The sequence below is a fragment of the Cyanistes caeruleus genome, chromosome 1 (assembly GCF_971803275.1).
Source record: "Cyanistes caeruleus chromosome 1, bCyaCae1.hap1.1, whole genome shotgun sequence".
Lineage (NCBI taxonomy): Eukaryota > Metazoa > Chordata > Aves > Passeriformes > Paridae > Cyanistes > Cyanistes caeruleus.
In genome coordinates, this window is record NC_141701.1 from 98,314,379 (window position 1) to 98,332,018 (window position 17,640).

At 35.7% G+C, this 17,640-nt stretch overlaps 1 protein-coding gene across 9 annotated transcripts in view; it reads right to left on the reverse strand.

Moving 5' to 3' along the window:
• Positions 1 to 266: 266 nt before the first annotated feature.
• GOLGA4 (golgin A4) overlaps positions 267 to 17,640 on the reverse strand; it is a 71,928-nt gene continuing 54,554 nt past the window's right edge. For 6 of the 9 annotated variants that reach the window (XM_086844175.1, XM_086844199.1, XM_086844153.1 and 3 more), the window contains 10 exons: positions 16,939 to 17,060; positions 15,910 to 16,040; positions 12,670 to 12,783; positions 9,851 to 9,871; positions 9,614 to 9,682; positions 8,942 to 9,017; positions 7,052 to 7,155; positions 5,292 to 5,378; positions 3,040 to 3,103; positions 267 to 998 (listed from right to left, as the gene is read on the reverse strand). In XM_086844175.1, the coding sequence (XP_086700301.1) occupies positions 3,074 to 3,103; positions 5,292 to 5,378; positions 7,052 to 7,155; positions 8,942 to 9,017; positions 9,614 to 9,682; positions 9,851 to 9,871; positions 12,670 to 12,783; positions 15,910 to 16,040; positions 16,939 to 17,060 (754 nt within the window). In that variant the 3' untranslated portion in view covers positions 267 to 998; positions 3,040 to 3,073. Of the gene's footprint in view, positions 999 to 3,039; positions 3,104 to 5,291; positions 5,379 to 7,051; positions 7,156 to 7,261; positions 7,378 to 8,941; positions 9,018 to 9,613; positions 9,683 to 9,850; positions 9,872 to 12,669; positions 12,784 to 15,909; positions 16,041 to 16,938; positions 17,061 to 17,640 lie in introns of all 9 variants that reach the window. The other 3 variants (XR_015274576.1, XR_015274577.1, XM_086844158.1) reach the window with 3 other exon arrangements.

The following is a 17,640-nucleotide window of genomic DNA, read 5'->3' on the forward strand; positions in this document are numbered from 1 at the left end:
TATGATAATTTAGAACTTTTACAAATCAAGCTTCTCTGTTTGCTACATTCTCATGCTAGCTTTTCAGCCCACCATGTATCTGTTTTACAGATTGTGACCCCTTGGAAACTAGAATGTCTCCATTGACTTCTTACAGTTTAATGTACTTGAATAGCTGTTCTTATGAGAGTGATTTCAGCCTGGAAACACCTCAATGTCTCCAACACAAGTAAGAACAAAACTGGTGTGTCCTTTAAAAGAAAAATCACACCAAAGATGTTCCAAAATTATACAGTAAATAAATTTTATTTCATCTCAGCTCTATTCATATTAGTGCTGTCAACAGTCACAGATCAGCATATGATACAATTATGTAGTAACTATTTACAATTTACAGGAACACACCTTTTCTCCAGAAAATGTTAAGTACAAAAGCTAGGAGTAAACAAACGAGGTACTGCAATTTGGATTTATTGTAGGCAAAAGCATATAGAAGTGACCTTCTAGCAAACAATCAAGATCAAATCAGGAGAGAATAGTCAGTAAGAGTGCCTAGTTCATCAGAAAAATCACCTCAATCGCTATCCATCCAAAATGTATTGCACAATTCAATCAAAAATAAAAACAATAAATAGAAGAAACAAATCATTTATTTCAGCTTTTAAAAAACACCCAGTAAAACCTGTATAGAGATACAGGAGCAGGCAATTCTTTCCTAGGATAAAGTCTTTTCTCTCCTTTAAAAAAATAACCTTTAACACAAAATAGAAGACAGTATTCAATAGAAGAGAAATAAGCAAATAACCCCTGATTAGCATTTCTGCCAAGGCAGTTTTGATTATATTCACAGTCCAAAGGTGGTGCTGAGTTTTGGTTCTTGCTGTTCTATTTGTGACCTTGAAGAATAGTTTTTCTTCTTGTCCCTTCTCAAAGGGGAACAGAGATATAAACATTATTTCTAAGCAGCAGTGTCATGAGACATTCTCAACACAAAATCTTCAAGATGGTCGTAGCCACAACTAGAAGAATGGAAAATTAAAAGAAATTATCAAATGTTACATTAGAACATTGAGAACAAGTTAGAAGCTCTTAATATTAAAATAATTGCATTGTTTATTAATACAATAAGGAGACTGAAGAATTTCAAATAAGTCAAATCGCCAAATTAATTGAGCAAGCAATTTCATTCCAAAACAGTTGAGAAACTGATGAAAACAAAAGAAGGTGAACAAAAGAAGCAAAACAGTCAGCAGTCTCACTGAAAATAGTCTACCACATCACTGCATATTAATCCAAAGAAAAACAAAGTTTGACTCTCCTGCATACGCTTATAATCAAAATTGAAATGAGGATGCACCATTTTGGACCTAGCAAATAGCCTCCTCTTACAGTAAAATATCAATTTCATTCACAATGAAGTCAGCATCCCCTAAAGTTATATACATGCAAGAATAGGTGGCAAAAATACTTGAGATGAAGTGGGCAACTACAACTGAATAATGAAGTCTGACCAGTTTACATATACATTAGCTGATGTTATGAAAGTGTAACCAATAATTTCTGGCATTAAGGTCAATATCAGCAAGCCTTTCTGTGGTATGTTTCAAAGGCAGCTCAGAACACCTGAATTTTTTTACACCAGCATTACAAGCCAGCATGACAAAAATGTAAGTTTCAAACATACTTTCTGCAACCTATTCTGCAACAGTGTCGTAAATAGCTTTGTTCCATCAGTATCAACAATTCAATTCTTTTCAACAAAGGACTAGAGGAAACAGTTGCTGATTTTGTCAGAACTGGTGAAGGTTGTTGGCAAACAGTCCAAACTCTACTGTATTTTAAGTGCAATAAAGTGCATTCAATATTGTATTCAAAGATGGAAAAAAACCACCATGACTGTTAGAGAAACATTTATTTTCCTTTAAAAGAGGTATTAATTTGTGTCAAAGGCCATGTTTGCATGACTGCAGGAGGGGAAGATAACCTGTCAACTGCACTGTGGTAACTGGCAATGGCAATAGCCTAAGTTAATTAATTTTGCTCTGGCAGTGATGCAGGCCAACAACTGCATTTCAGCCAAGAGATAGCAACTGCTTCATATTCACTGAATCAACTCCTGGCAACTGTGCAAAGCTTTCCAGTTGCAAAGGAGAAAAAAAAAAAGTTGAACTAACCATATCCTATAGAATTCACCTGCAGAGTTTATTAAATATCATACACCACTAGTGACTCATATGTTTATCAGCAAGTGCAGAAAGTTTTTTCCTGTGTAATTCCATATCCCAGTCCTCTCTCAACCAGCTATTGCTTGTGTGTTGCTTGTTTAGCTAGGCTAGTCTGATGCAACCTGCACCTTTAGGCCTACATCAGCTGTTCCATTCTTGTAATGCTACAACTAGTGTTGCAGATTCATAATTGAAGTAGCTTAATAAAACTTGAAGAAAGACATATACTGAGCTCATAAAGCTCCCATAATTGTTCTCCATCATCTCTCTGCTTTAGCTTCTCTTGATATCAAACCAAGGCTGTGATTCAGAAAGGTACTGATGTTTAAAAGCAATCATTCCTAAACCCTCTGCAGAGAATATTCATCAATATTTTTAAAGATAATTAATTTTTATATTTACAAGATATAATAATTAATTTCAAGTGGTACAGCATGTCTCCCACAAATCTGATTTATTTGCCTACTCAAAAAGAACTCAGAAAATGCAAAAATACAAAACAAAGCCAAGTACAATAAAATTCATTATTACATATTAATTTATTTAAAATCTGATTTTATTTCTACAACTGATATTTTTGTGGCTCAATCAACATTCGATTGTTTAGGGTTAGAGTCAATAAAAAAGATTAGTTTTGAATCAGTATTTACCATTTTCAAACTTGGCTTTGTAAAGCAAAACATGTCTAAGAGAACAAAAATTATCATATGCATATACAACCAAAATTAGTTTTTTAATGAAGGAAAGCAGGCAAGAAAAAAAAGCAGAGGAATCATTAATTGCACAAAACATATTTCATTTTACATAAAACAAGAATGTATTAGACTTCACTCACCCACACGCTAGCTAAGCACAGACTGGTGGCATATTCAAAAGATACCACTGCGAGGGGAGGCAAACTACAAAGCCAGGAAGAAAAGAGCTTATATAGCTTTATGTAGTGTTAATAAGTAAGAACTCTGTGGACATCTATGGGTGAGATTGCTGCAGTTAGATCACAACAACTACATAGTAAAAGCCAGATTACTGAAGATTACATTTATTAGCATATGTTTATTGACCAGGAACTGCTACAAGTTTTCAGAAACTTATTAAATATATGCCCACTAAGAGGGTATAAAATTACTCACAGATACTTAGTACCACACTCTAGTAGCACAGTAAGTTAATAATATACACATTAAAATTATTAACAGATGTTTTAGCAATAATCTAAAAGCTTTATGTTAAGATGCACATTTATGTTTTACTTCAGAAGTTCATTGCTCCTGAGAGCTAAACATTGGATATTTTCATATACTAGCATCAGTCCAATACTGAGTACAGAGAAACACTAGTGCCATGTCAGCCAATAGATAAAACCCAAAAAACTCCAAACATATTTCTTGACAGAATAATTTCTAAAGACATCTCCAATGTTTTAGTTCTAAACAGAATTGTGGAAGATTCATCCCTAGAATAATTTGTGCTTCAGTAAATGAACATAGCGTTGGAAGTGAAGGAAAAAATACTTCTTCCTTCATAATATGCCCTAATATTTGAGTTTCCATTAGATGTCTAACTCAATCTCTTTGTGGATTTGGAAAAGAGAAAATTCATAGGCTAGATATGAGGCAAGAATGGACTGCTATGTGAAACCCAAGAGCTCTTTGAACAATGATACCCTTAATAAATCAAAGCACTTGTAGCCTGCAAAAAAACCCCACTGCTTGTTTTAGCCAGAATTTAATACCAAGGATGAAAATTATTTGGAGGAATTCAAGTTAAATTTTTATTTTGTTTCAGAAGCTGTGAATGCCTGTTGTAGGAAGAACAGGTTTAAATATCAAACAGCTGAAGTGGCTACAAAACAAGGCCTATCTCTCTGTTCTCAAAATATTTCCTAAATATTACTCTGGTTTACCAAAACAAAAAAAAAAAGTCTCAGCTTTCTATTTTAATATCAGAGAGAAAAAAAATCATGCTCAGGATACATGATCTTACTGGAGCTGCAGTATTATCAAATATTTTTATCTTCTCAAAGTACTTAAAATCTTTAAGATTGCAAGACTTTCAGACTAAGTGTACAGGAAAATGTTGAAGTATTTAACACTTTCCTCAGATGTGATATTGCAAGACGAAAATACAGACTTTTAATTTTTTTTTTTTCAGTGACCCAACAGGACTTTAATATATCTACTTCAAGTGAAATGTAAAATTATTCATATTTTTATTTTATTCTGTATTTGCAAGCACTAAATAAATATATATGCAAGGTCAGTGACAGAAACAGAATGCAATTCTTCCTCTCACCTTAACTCCTAAACATTTCACTAAGGTGACCCACAAAGAGAGGGATCACAGCGTTGATTCCAGATACAATGTAGAGGAGACTATTACTGCAGTTTTTATTCTAATTAAAAGTATCTCCAATACATAAAACAGTAAAAGTAATACAAAAGAAATGCTTATGCTCAAATAATATTGTCTCCTTTTCCATCTGCTTCTCAAACCCAGCTTCACCTTTCTAGTAAATAGCTCAACTAAGTAAATACTAAGTAAATGTTTAAAAAAACTGGGGAAAAAGACAACACCAAAGTGTTGATGACTCTTATTTTTGATCTGTCCTGACCCAGAGTGAACTAATGTATTTTTGTGCTTTTTCAGTGCAGAAATAAGGCAGGCTCACACAAAAAACCTCAAAACCTAATCAAACTCCCAATCTTGTTAGGATATCCACTTAAGATAGAGCTGCTCAAACACACATATCTTAGATAATTGAAATGATCAACTTTCTATTCTACAAGCAAAAAGCCTGTTGTTTTTGCCAGAAATTTTATCCCAGGGCTGAAAAATGTTTCTTAATATATTTTTGTATAAAAACTGCTATGACTCCACAGAAAATTCTGAATTTAAGAAGCATGAATTTTATACATTATATGTATTTATATATATATTTAATATGTCAGATTACTTTTTTAATTTAGAAAGGTAGAGGAGTCCACTTGAATGTGGACTCAGGGAAAAGAAGACATAAAAAAAGTTTCTAATTCCTTATTCTTGAAACCTAATCCTCTTGCATAAACTTGATTTACTTACGTAACTTACCATTGGTCGAGCATCTTCTCGTTCTAGTATCTTCTGAGTCTGATCTGCTGGAAACTTCAGCACTGTTGTTATAACCTTGGCCATTGTCTAAAGAGATATATGTTATCAATACATAATTCCACACCCATAAAAATGCTTTGTAATATTTTTAAATTAATTAAATCTAATAATACTGGATACTATTTTTTAATGTCAATGGAAAACAGTGAAATGAGTAAGATATAACTATTTGTTTCACACTGTATATGCATGATGTAAATTATATGAAAACAATGTCTGCACATGGTCACAAACTTCAGCTACTGTACTGTGATGGAAGTTCTATGGTATCTATGCTCAAATGATAAGAGTCCATTAATAAGACAGCATACTAGATAAAGTGTAGGCCTAGAAAAAGCAATCTGACAATCTGGTTGCAGATACCCTGCCAAGCAAGTGGCAAATAATAAAGTTGGACTGGAGGGCAAGACAGTAAAACCTCCCAATAAAGACACACACGCACCTTTGTCAAGTAGTTTACAAAGCATGTGGTAAGTTACACATTACAAGTCATGACACTAATTCCTGACTCTTAGATCCATATCAACCTCTACATTTCTCTTAAGTCTTCAATACTGGAGACCAACATTCATTAATGTCTTGATCACATTCCAGTATCATTTACTAGGATTCATAGTTGGCAAAACAACCCAGATAATTTGCACAGATTCTTTTGAACTCTGTTTATAAAAGAGGAAGCATGTCCAGAGATATCAACAATTCCACTACTGAAGAACCTTTGAGACAAAGCATACATATCTGCACTAAAAGAGGGAATCATGCACAGGGAAGGGCCACCAGAATGATCTTACAAGACAAAATTAGATTAAAAAAAAATGCCTCTTCTTGTCCAGGAAGATAGAAGTTGTGAGAAAGGAATATCTGTACCGAGAAGATAAATTACAATATAGCTCTTTTAATTCAAGAACTGTGTTGGGGGTGGTGGTGGAAAGCACAGTAATACTTTACAAGCATACTTAAAGCGTTTTATAAAGTTTTATCATTCAAATCGTCACTGCTCATGGTTTTCCAGTCTGTGTAGCTGGACAAAACCAGTTCTCAAGACATATCCATAAAGTCATGATTACATTGTATAATCCTGATAAGAGCAGACACTAAGCTCAGTGTCCTCCAGCAACACATCTAATGACTGAAAGAAAACCAGCAGATGAAATCATGAAGCCCCCTGTCCAGCTTTTCACTACTTTTAAGAGGTACACAGATTTGGGAATACTATGAAACATCTTTAAGCAGCTACTGAAAAGGTATTTCACCATCTTCAGCTGGTAACACAGCTACTAAAAAACCGTTATTTAATACAATAGTTACTTAACATGTTTGTGTCAAGGTTACATCAAAAGATCACTTTTTCTAATATTGTTCATACCAGCTTTAACTTTACATTAAGTTTATCAGCAAAAGTTCTGACAACAGGACTTTTGCTGGTAAAACCATATCTACTCATGAAGGTTTTTGTCTTGATAGATACAGTGGTGAGAGATGTGAATACGCCCTCCACCTACCACTCATCTTGGCAGGCTGACAAAGTTTTGAAGTTATGGATCATGTATCTTTGGAAAAAAAAATGTGAAAGCCTATTGAATCCTAAGTCAGAAATAAAAAGCATATAACAAATCACACACATATGGTACTTCACATCTATACAGCAAGGGTATAGACTCTAACCTGAATCACCTGTCAGCATATACAAATTTCTGTACCTTTGTCTCACGACCCATCATATATTCAAAGAGCACTTTCCTCAAGTATTCAAACTCAGTGGGTTCCTCAAACAGGGAAATGTCAGTATGGTGAAGGTTGCCATCTGTGTAAACAAAAATAGTAGAATATTTATACTGTAAGTCACTCATCTGAATCCAAGTTTCACTAATGGCATGAAACCAAACAAGAACAAATGCTGTATTCTGCACCTGGGATGGAGTAACTGCAGCCCTTCAGAAAGACATTTGGGGGTGCTGGTTGGCAGGAGGTGCAACAGGAGTCATCAGTGTATGTGCCCTTGGCAGCCAAGAGGGCAAACCTCATCCTGGAGTGCATCAAACACAGCATCATCAGTCGGTCAAACGAGGTGATTATCCCATCCTATTCAGCACTAGTGCAGCCTCACCTTGAGTACTGTGTACAGTTCAGGGCCCCACCACTTAAAAAGGATGTGAAAGTACATGAACACACCCAGAGGGTACCTCTGCTACTGGATAAGGTGCTGGTAGGCATGTCCTCTGAAAAGCAGATGAGGAGTCTGGGTTTGTCTAATCTGAAGAGATGGAGGCTAAGGGGTGACCTCAGTGCTCTCTGTAGGTTCCTGAGGAGACACTGATAGGCAAGTGTGGCTCTCTTCTCTCTGGTACCCAGTGCTGGGACACATGGAAAATGGTTGAAACCTTCATCTATCAGGTGGAGTTCAGACTTGATGAGAGGAAACATTTCTTTACCAAGAGGATGTCATACTCTGGAACAGACCTCTTGAAGAGGTGGTTGATGCCTCACATTTGTCAGTATTGAAGAGGCATTTGGACAGTGCCCTTAAAAACATACTTTACCTTTTCATCAGCCCTGAAGTGGTCACACAGCTGAAATACAAAACTGATGTTGGTCCCTTCCAGCTGAAGTATGCTATGCTATGCTTCCTGCTTCTCTCCCTACCAGTAAATGCTGAAGAAGTTCTTGATTACATTTCTCCCCAGCCCTGCACTAGCAGAAGGCAATGAATACCCACAACCATCTCCCATCACTGGCTCAAAACACGTTGAGAGGAGGCATGGACCTTCTGAGGGGATGAGAGATGTAGATCATCCTGAGAAAATATGACCATTTGCACAAATTGGCAAAAATCAAGTGTAGCATGGTTTTTGAAAGTCTTCCGAGTTCATCCAGCTAAGATGGGTCTGCAAAGGATGGCGAAACCCCTCATCTCCAAGGCTCAGTGCTTGAGCCGTCAGTCTCATGCAGTATGTACCCCTCAACTAAACAGCTGCACATCTTTTGGAGGTGAGCAATACCTGTTCATTTCCTTGTGCATTTTTCTATCTTATCTTAAGAGTCTGAGAGGAACAGTATACCACCAGAGAGAAGGGCCATATGCCCATACTCTATATCCAAACTGTCCAGCCACCAGTGCCTAAAGGACAGCACATGAGCAGTGCAAGTCTGCTTCTGTCTGGGTCCTGGGGCTGCTCACAGGCTGGGACCAGCCTCCCCTGGGACCCCCAGCCCCACCACCTCCTGCCAAGGGTCCAAGGGATGTATACCAGCTCAGCCTGGGACCTCTTGATCCTGCCTGTGCCCTGCTGTAGGTATGCCCATCTCTGCCCCTGTCTACTGGATATTCTTGGGTCCTGCACTGCAGAGAGCTTAAGAACTCTGATACAGAGCTCTTTTAAGTAGATGACATAAAAAAGAAAACATCAAACAAAAAGCTGTGTGATTTGGTAATCTGAAATCACCCACCAACTCTGTTATAATGGACAAGTGAAAACAAGGCTGTCATAAGTATATGTAAGCATATTAAAGACTGATGTTTTATTTTCTAGATCAAACTGTATCTTTCTAACAAATGAAAAACTTATTTGTGATGAAAACTGTGTACTTACCTCTATATGGTGTTCCAACTGATGTGACATACATATTTTTCTCGTAGTGTTTCAGCCGGTCTTCCAGTACATGAATCTAAATAGAAAAAGTTGACATGATAAATGCTGTTAACTAGCAGCTAAAATAAGCATAACTGAAATATTCCAGCTACATATCATTTCTTATAAAAGCAAAATACATTTGCTTTTTAAGGAAGGAAAACATTAAAAACTGTGTTATTAAAAACTGTTTCAATGTTGTACATGTGTATATACACATAAAAATATCTACAGCAGATGTTATGTGTATATTCATGTTTCTATTTTATATATATAAGCAAAGATAAAGAAAGTATACACCAAAAATTGTACTTAAACATGAAAAAGTTTAAGTTTTGAAAAAAATTCCAGAATTTCATAGTGTACTGTTCCCTTTTTCACTGTGCAATTGCTTTGCTAACAAGTATCACAAGTACGTGGTATTTTTATTCTCAAGGCATAGAGGAATATCTTGAAAAGTAAACAGATCTTCTGAGAGCAAGAATGAGTGAAAACTATTTTTTTGTCTATTATACTCATAGTACCTTGTATGGAGATGTACCACATCATCATTTGAAAATAACAAACGTTTTAATACTGCAAACACAGAGTATCAAACAAGACTACTTCTTACTCATTAAACATCACCCTTACCTGCTCTTTCAATTCCTGCTCCTTCAGTTTTGAATCATTGACTAATGTTGTCTTCTGTGCAAGTTGTGCCTGAAAAGACAGTCACACATGGAAATTGCTGAAAATACATCATAGGTACATTTGCAATAAATCTATTTCTCCTTTTAACACACACAAACTTAAAAGCAGTATTTCAGCTTTAAAACTGCTCCACAACAAAAGTATTAGAGAGGAAAATAAATAACATGTAAGACTTACCTTTAGTTCTGTTATTGTGACCTACAACAACAAATAAAAATTAATTAAAATGTATGAAAAGTACTGACTATATCAAGCACTGAAGAAATAAATATCAATCATCTAGTTCTGATACAGTGTGTTAACTGAGGATGACAAAAATTGAAATTACCAAATAAATAAATAAATTAGAGCCGCTCACTCGCCCTTCCCTGCCACAGTTGGGCAGAGGAGAGAAAAATTTAATGAAGGCTTCATGAGTTGAGATAAGGACTGTGAGAAGACACTCCAGTCAATGGAAGACTTCAAAGTGTTTAACTGCTAGTGCTGTTATCCAGTGGGAGACCTGGTGGAGGGAGACAGGGGGTCCCTGCTTCCAGGCTGGAGCAGCCTGTCCTTGGAAGGCTGCAGCCCATGGAAGAGTGACCCACACTGCAGCTGGGAGGACTGTGTGCCTATGGGAGGAACTCACACTGCAGCAGTTTTGGGAGGACTGCTGCTTGTGAGATTGGAACTACACTGGAGAAGTTCACTGAGAACTATTTCCCATGGGAAGGGACCCCACAGTGTAGCAGGGGAAGAACTCCTCTTCCTGAGCATCAGAACAAAACTTTGGGTGATGATCTGATCAAAACCCTCTCCTCCTGTCTCCCTGTGCTGTCATTGAGAAGAAGGGAGGGGCTGGGGGAAGAAAAGGTGTTTTTAAGGTCTTAATTTACTTCTCATTATCCTCTTCTGACTTTGTTAGTAATAAATCCACTTTGTAACTCTAAGCTGAGCCTATTTTGCCCTTGGAGTGTCTTCTCACAGTCCTTATCTCAACTCATGAAGCCTTCATTAAATTTTTCTCTCCTCTGCCCAGCTGTGGCAAGGAAGGGTGAGTGAGCGGCTCGAATGGCTGCCTTGCGTTTGACCAGTATCAAATCACGACAAGGGGGCTCAGAGTCTTCATCCTCCCAATCCCTGCATCTGCCTTTCATCACTTGGATGGAGTGGCTGGAGCACCTACCATTGAAGAGAGAGGCACAGAAGTCGTTTAGACGACTCTCAGCCTTCTCTTTGTCCAGGGTAGCCAGGTTTCCCATTTCCTTCCAAAGAGGGCCCACATTATCCCTAGTCTTTCTTTTGTTTGTAACATATGTATAGAAGCCCTTCCTGTTTGCCTTAACTTCTCTGGCGAGAACAATTCTAACTGGGCTTTGGCTTCCCTAACTTTGTCCCTAGCTTCCCGTACAATTTCCCCGTATTACTCTCAAGCCACCTGTCCTTGTTTCCACTTCCTAAAAGCTTCATTTTTTTTTTTTTTTTTCATTTTTTTTTTTTTTTCTCTGAGTTTGTCCAGCAGGTCCTTATTCATCCAATGAAGCCTCCTGGAATTTTTGCTTGCTTTACTCCTTGTTGGGATGCATTGCTTCTGAGTTGAATACACCAATACAGGAAATACCATTGCCAGTATATAAATTTGATATAACTTTCATGTCATATCAGTAATCCAGAAGATGCATGTATAATACAATACTAAATGACTGCCTGTATTTATAGCAGACTGCTCTAACAAACTAGGAGTGAAACAGTAAACAAACAAGTCCTAAAGAAAAAGTACTCTTCAGACTTTTTATAACCATGTTTTAGAAGTTAGGAGTCTCTTTAAGAATCTTCCTCTAGATAATAAGATTAGGTAAGACTATCAGTAGTCATCATATATTAACAAGGCTTAATTAAGAATGCAAGGCAGTCTTATACAAGTATTTCTGCTTTTCCTGTTACGGAAACAACACATACCATGGACTAGTTATGAAAAGTAATATAAAGGGTTTTGTATATAGACAAGAAGTAACAAACACTAGGACAATGAGATAATTTGTACTTCAGGTTTCTAATGTCAAATATATAAATTTACTCTCCCCAGGGCTACCTGTTTTAAAAACTAAAAATTTAAAAGTAAGGTCAATATGTATGGATGCTAAATCTGAACCACAGTGCCTGTACAAATTGCAGGCCGCATGGCTCCTCAGGCTGCCTGAGAAAGTATCCTGGGAAAAATATGAGAAGGAATTAAAACAATTCTCAGGGACACTAAACAGCCTTGCAGGTGTTGTTTTGCAGTCTTGTTTCTCCTTGCAGGAGACAGTCAGGGAGGCAGAGTGCCCCTGACCAATGATGGTGATGTAGCACTTTGTTAACCAATAGGAGTTTCTTTTCTGTACCTTCCACGTACCGGTCTATAAAACAGGCCTGAAGTAATAAACCAGGGAATTCTCGTGTGTGACTCCCTTGAGAGTCCAGTGTCGTTCTTTCTAGCCGTTCCAAATCGGAACGACAAATATGAATTCTCATCAATGACTCTACTTGTACACTTTTTCTTGCCTCAGTGTAATAACAGCTAGTAGTATTTTCACCAAAGAACTCAAATTAAAATGTAATCTCAGGAAGACAAAAGAATGAAGGCAGTCTTCTTTCAATGAAGGGCTCTCTGTCCATAATTGATATATTCAAAGCACTACTTCAGACATATGTGAAATTTGAAATTTTAAAAAATCACTCTAAAAATGACTTAATGGGATTTTCTTTCCTTCTAAAGGGCTTTCAGTAAAATCAACATAAACACACATAGACAACAAAAAAACCCCACCTCAATAGTAACAACAGACCTGAACTTTTCAACATACTAATTAATAGGTAGTACCAAATACTGCAGATTCTAAAGAGATTCATTTTGTATGTGAAAGTGAAGGACAGATATATAAATAAAAGTCCAATTAGGAATAATCTACAGAATTTCATGTGGACCAAGATTTTCACACTTAGAGATATAAAAACAAATGTCAGTTTCAGCTCACTTTTTCACTGTTGCAATGTTCCTCTTCTGCAATCCTTTCTTTGTATTCCTTCTGCAAGTCTGCCAGCTGTGCCTGCAACTCATGAACTTTTGCTGTCATCTCTTCTTCACGAGACTTCAAAATACAGGCAAAAAATTACTTAGACAATTAGTCATATAACTACTCAAAACTTTAACTATGGTGGACATAAAGCAATCAACAAACGTTATGCTACACACAAACATTATACTATACACAGAAAGGATATGCTTGATATTTGTGTAAAACCTAGTTACACCAGACTCCTACAGAATAGACCAAGAAAAAAAATTGGTGCTTAACAATATTTTGTAGGCCTCCAACAATAAAGATTACATAGTTAGGATAACAGTTACATTTTTTTTTAAATTCCAAAAAAGTTATATTTCTCTTTCACACTAAAACAGCTTTTGAGTATAATCCAGTAAATGCATGAAGGTCATAACCTTCATGGAATGGGTAGATGACGACACAGAATGAACTCCTATACTATGGAAATGACAAGGACCTAAATCCTTTCCTCAGCCATCTCACAAAGATGTTACTAAAACAGTTTTAAGCACATTTTCCAAAACAATGACCAACAATTTCCCGTTCTCAAGGGTTTTAAAGGCAGTATTCAGTGTGGAGGAAAGAAGCAGTAACAAGAATGGTAGGGAGGAAATTAACTTTTCCTGTATAGGAGAAAAATACAACTACCTAAATCCTAGGAAGTTAATCCATCTATATGGCAGTTTGCAAAAACAAGTGTATTTAAAAACTGTATCCCCTCTGACCTTTTTGTGACAGAGTATGTTAGGGACCTTATAAAACAGCACTCCAATTCCTAGTGCGTGTCTCCGCTGCTGAACTAAAACTCTGGTTTCACTCGTGCTAACTGTACAGGGCAGTCAGTCAGCTGATGGCTCCAATAATACAGTAGTACCTCAAGTCAAATTAGTACAATTAATTAAGTGATAAAAAGTCCAGAACTGCTGATGGAAATTTTGTTCTATTCAAAAATCTCAGAAGTAGCAATTATAATGATACAGAAAATTCTCTGGAAAATTCTCTGGAAAAGTCTTTTCTACGACTAGAAAGCTGATATAGGCTTAATAGTTTTACAGTATGCCATTACTAAAATTATTTCCCTCTAAGACCAATTTTTAAGGTGTTCCTTGCACATGACTTAAGAATAAAATATCTTCCCCATACAGCCTCTCAGCCCAGAATGCATCACCAAAAAGAAACAAAACAAATCTATCCACAAAAAATGAAAGGATGCAGTATCTGAGCAATTTTCACAGTCTCAAAGTTTAAAAAATATCCATGCTCAAGGAAAACCTTGCTTAAATATCACGATCTCCAAACTATGTTAGCTTCAATTCATTCCCATGATTCTTCCACATCCTACGAAGTGCATCAACAATTAATTGTTTCAAAGAATTTTTTTTCTTTTTTTTATAGATGGTGATACTCCCCAGGTTAAAAATTGTAAATATCTGGCATATTCAGGGATAGTGATTGCTGTTCTTTTGGCTTTTGAAGATGTTTTGATTTTTTTGTCCACCAAGAATCTAAAATTTTATAATTTGTACACAACTGTTTAATTAAATAAATCACAATTGAATGCACTTCATTCTTGGTAAAAATGCAGCTGAAAGGCTGAAAAGAAATTAAACTCAAAATGATGAATGACACTTTTGTAAAAGGGACATAATTGTAAGCAATTATTTGGATAAACCCCTGAAGAGAGATTATTATTTTAAATTGGAAACTATTAGCACTCAAATGGGCTTCCAACATGCTACTGATCTGTATTTACAGTAAGGGCTTATTGCTCTATATGGCACCTGGCAAACTCTGAAAATAAACTACATGCTAGTTCAATTTAATCAGAGTTATAGACTAAGACTTCAAAAAAATTATAATTTCCCAAATCTTAATCAGAAAGCCTATCCTGTACTCTCATGGAAGGCATTTTAACAAAGGAAAGGATACATAACTGAAGTTAGGTATTTTATTGTTAGCTCATAGTTAGGCTTAAAACAAACTAGCTGGAAAACAGTATTGAATTTTTCTCTAATGATATACTTTAGTTGAGGAAAAACCACTTATCTCCCAAATTAGAGGCTATGCCAATCTAAAAATTCTTTAATTAGGGAAACTTACATGAAATCTTATGTGATGAAATTTATCATGAAAGGAAACAGCACATAAAGCAAAAGTGGAGCACTTCACAAGTAAATCACATTAAGTTGAACAGATTTAATGATTCTTGCTTGTCTTCGAGGATAAATACTCAAATCAAGTTGGACAGTTTTTAGCATAAACCATGTTTAAAACACAACAGAGAGCAACAAAGTTATATGAGCAAGATTCACTCTTGCAATTGGCTTTGGTTTTGCTTCATCTTCTTACTGTTTGAGACAAACTGCACGACACGAAGTTTCTCAAATGCATCATCAGCCAAGTCAAGTATAAGAGGGGTAATAACTTTAGGCTAAATCTAGTGATGCACATGTTCCTATTTCTATCAGAGATGTCAATGAGCATGCTATACATTCAATTTAACATAAATATTTCTCAACTTTTGAGATATTTGCAATGCTTCTTTCAGGGAAAAAAAACTCTATTTTTTTTTTAATTGCCTAAAATAATAGAAATAAAACACTCACAGTATGAAAGACAGGTATTCAGAATACCTATGTCACTGCTATCATCAATGAGATTACAAGCAAAAGAAAGAAATATTTACTAGCATAAAAGCTATGTAAACACACTGCACCCTGCATGGAACAGAACCTTACTTTAATGGCTATGACACCTATCTCAGCAGGGCATCAGAAGAAGGAGATAGAGTGAGACTGCCCATAAACACTGTATTTAAATCCTTATTAAAAACCAAACAAAAAACCAAAAAAGCTTAAAAAACAAAAAACAAAAGCTTAAATGTCACTCAGTTTTCTCATTCCAGTCCAGCACACAAATTGCTCAAGGATGTAAGGACTTAGCCATCTAATTTCTATTGAATGATCAGAGTTAGAGCTTAATTTCTGATGTTCTTTCATGCTCATAAACCACAGAAACAAATATCTTAATTGCAAGCTAGGTCACCAGAGGCATCAAGTGAAATTCAAGTGGTAAGACCTTTACTAGAAAGATCTAGTTTTCTGTCTAGATATGCAATCACAAAGGAGTTATTTTGAAATTAGGTAGTCATATCACTTTTGAAAAAGGTACCTCAAGGATTTCTTCATATTTTTCCACAGTTCTTTTTAGATCATCATCTTTTTCAACTATTATTTTTTGCAGCTGTGTTGTCTCTATGTGATGATTTTCCATCAATTCATTTTCTACCTCCTGGGCTTTACCTATAAAAAAAAAAGTTAGGCAGTATTACAAAAAGCTTTTTTTTTTTTTTAATTAAGTCATAACAGTATCTAGAAAATGCTTTAAAGTAACTATAAGGAAAACTTGCCAGGAAAAATAATTTTTTCACACTATCAGTTACTATTATGTCCCTTGATCCTTAACATGTACGAAATTTGTTGTCTGCAGTTTGATACCTGGAGCAATTTTTTTCTACCTGGTACTGCTTTTAGTTTCTAGAAGATGACAACCAATATTTGTCAACTAATTTTATCTCCTATCTAGAGACATGATTGAAACTTTTGCAAAATACAAAATACATTGTACTCTAGTTATAACCACATTGTGTTAGAATCAGATATCATACACAGATGGCACTTGTTAGTGGTTAGAGAATGAAGTCCGCAAGATGCAGCTAAGAAAACGCAATTCTGCTTCTCAGATGGACCTAATTTTCTCTAAAAGGCACTCTCCAGGTGCCATGTATTCAACAGTGGAATGTTAAAGCTTGTACTACTGGAGACAAAGTAGCATTGCAATGGAAACTTATGCACTTTCATCTTCAAAATTTTACTCTCATTTTCTTTTATATGTATGCCAGAAAGATAGGTACCTATCGCTATCATGGGTAACTCTTGCCATGGCAGATATAAAGAGTCATAGATCAAAGATCCATCCTCCAAAACAGCTACATATGCATTTTCCTATTTGTACTACAACAGGAATATTTAAGTTATTTCCTGAGCAAGAGAAGTTCTTTCCCTAAGTTCTCTAGACATTCATAAAACACGTTGTGTTTATCACAGTCACAGGTAAAATCACTCCCCCAAAACAACAATAACTGAAGATTCAGTTCTCTGATTATTTTACTGATTATGGTTATATTAATATTTCACTTACTGATTGTCTCTTTTACTGCTGTTTCCAATTCTCTCTCTTTTTGAGCCAGCTGAGTGTTGAACTCTCTTATTAACTGCTTTAAGGTGGAGTTGTGCTTTAACTCAATGTCTTCATGTTCACATCTGTAAAAAAAAAGTCAAAACATACAGCAAGGAAATATAACATTTAAAGAGTGTGCGAAAACACAAGGCAAGACTAGAGATGTGAGAATTTCTTCAAAACTATTTTAGAATGGGATGGTTTTGAATTATATTAATTCTGCGAGATTCAGAGAAGATTTTTCTTTCTCTCCTATCTAATTCACCTGGTAGGCATAGGTGTTTCATTTAAAAACAGAAACTGAACACTTTCAAGGATATGCTGAGGAAGTTGAAGAACTGGAAGAATATGCCATAAAAAGAACTTCTAGGCAATTTTTAGAATTGCTTGAGAAATTACTAAGATTGAACAGTACACCACATTTTGTGCAAAACATATGAACAATTATTGATATCATCTGAACATGAAGGTCTCAGTACTAAGTTTTAATAAATTTGTTTCTTGTTTGAGAAAAATAGAATTTCATTACATGCTTCAGCAATGCTGAAAATTACCATCACTGAAACAAATCAGAATGGCATTACTCTTCCAAACATCAGAACTCTTTTGTTTCTCTAAGTCTATTTAGAACAATCAAAGAAAAATATCAGTCATTATTTCCTT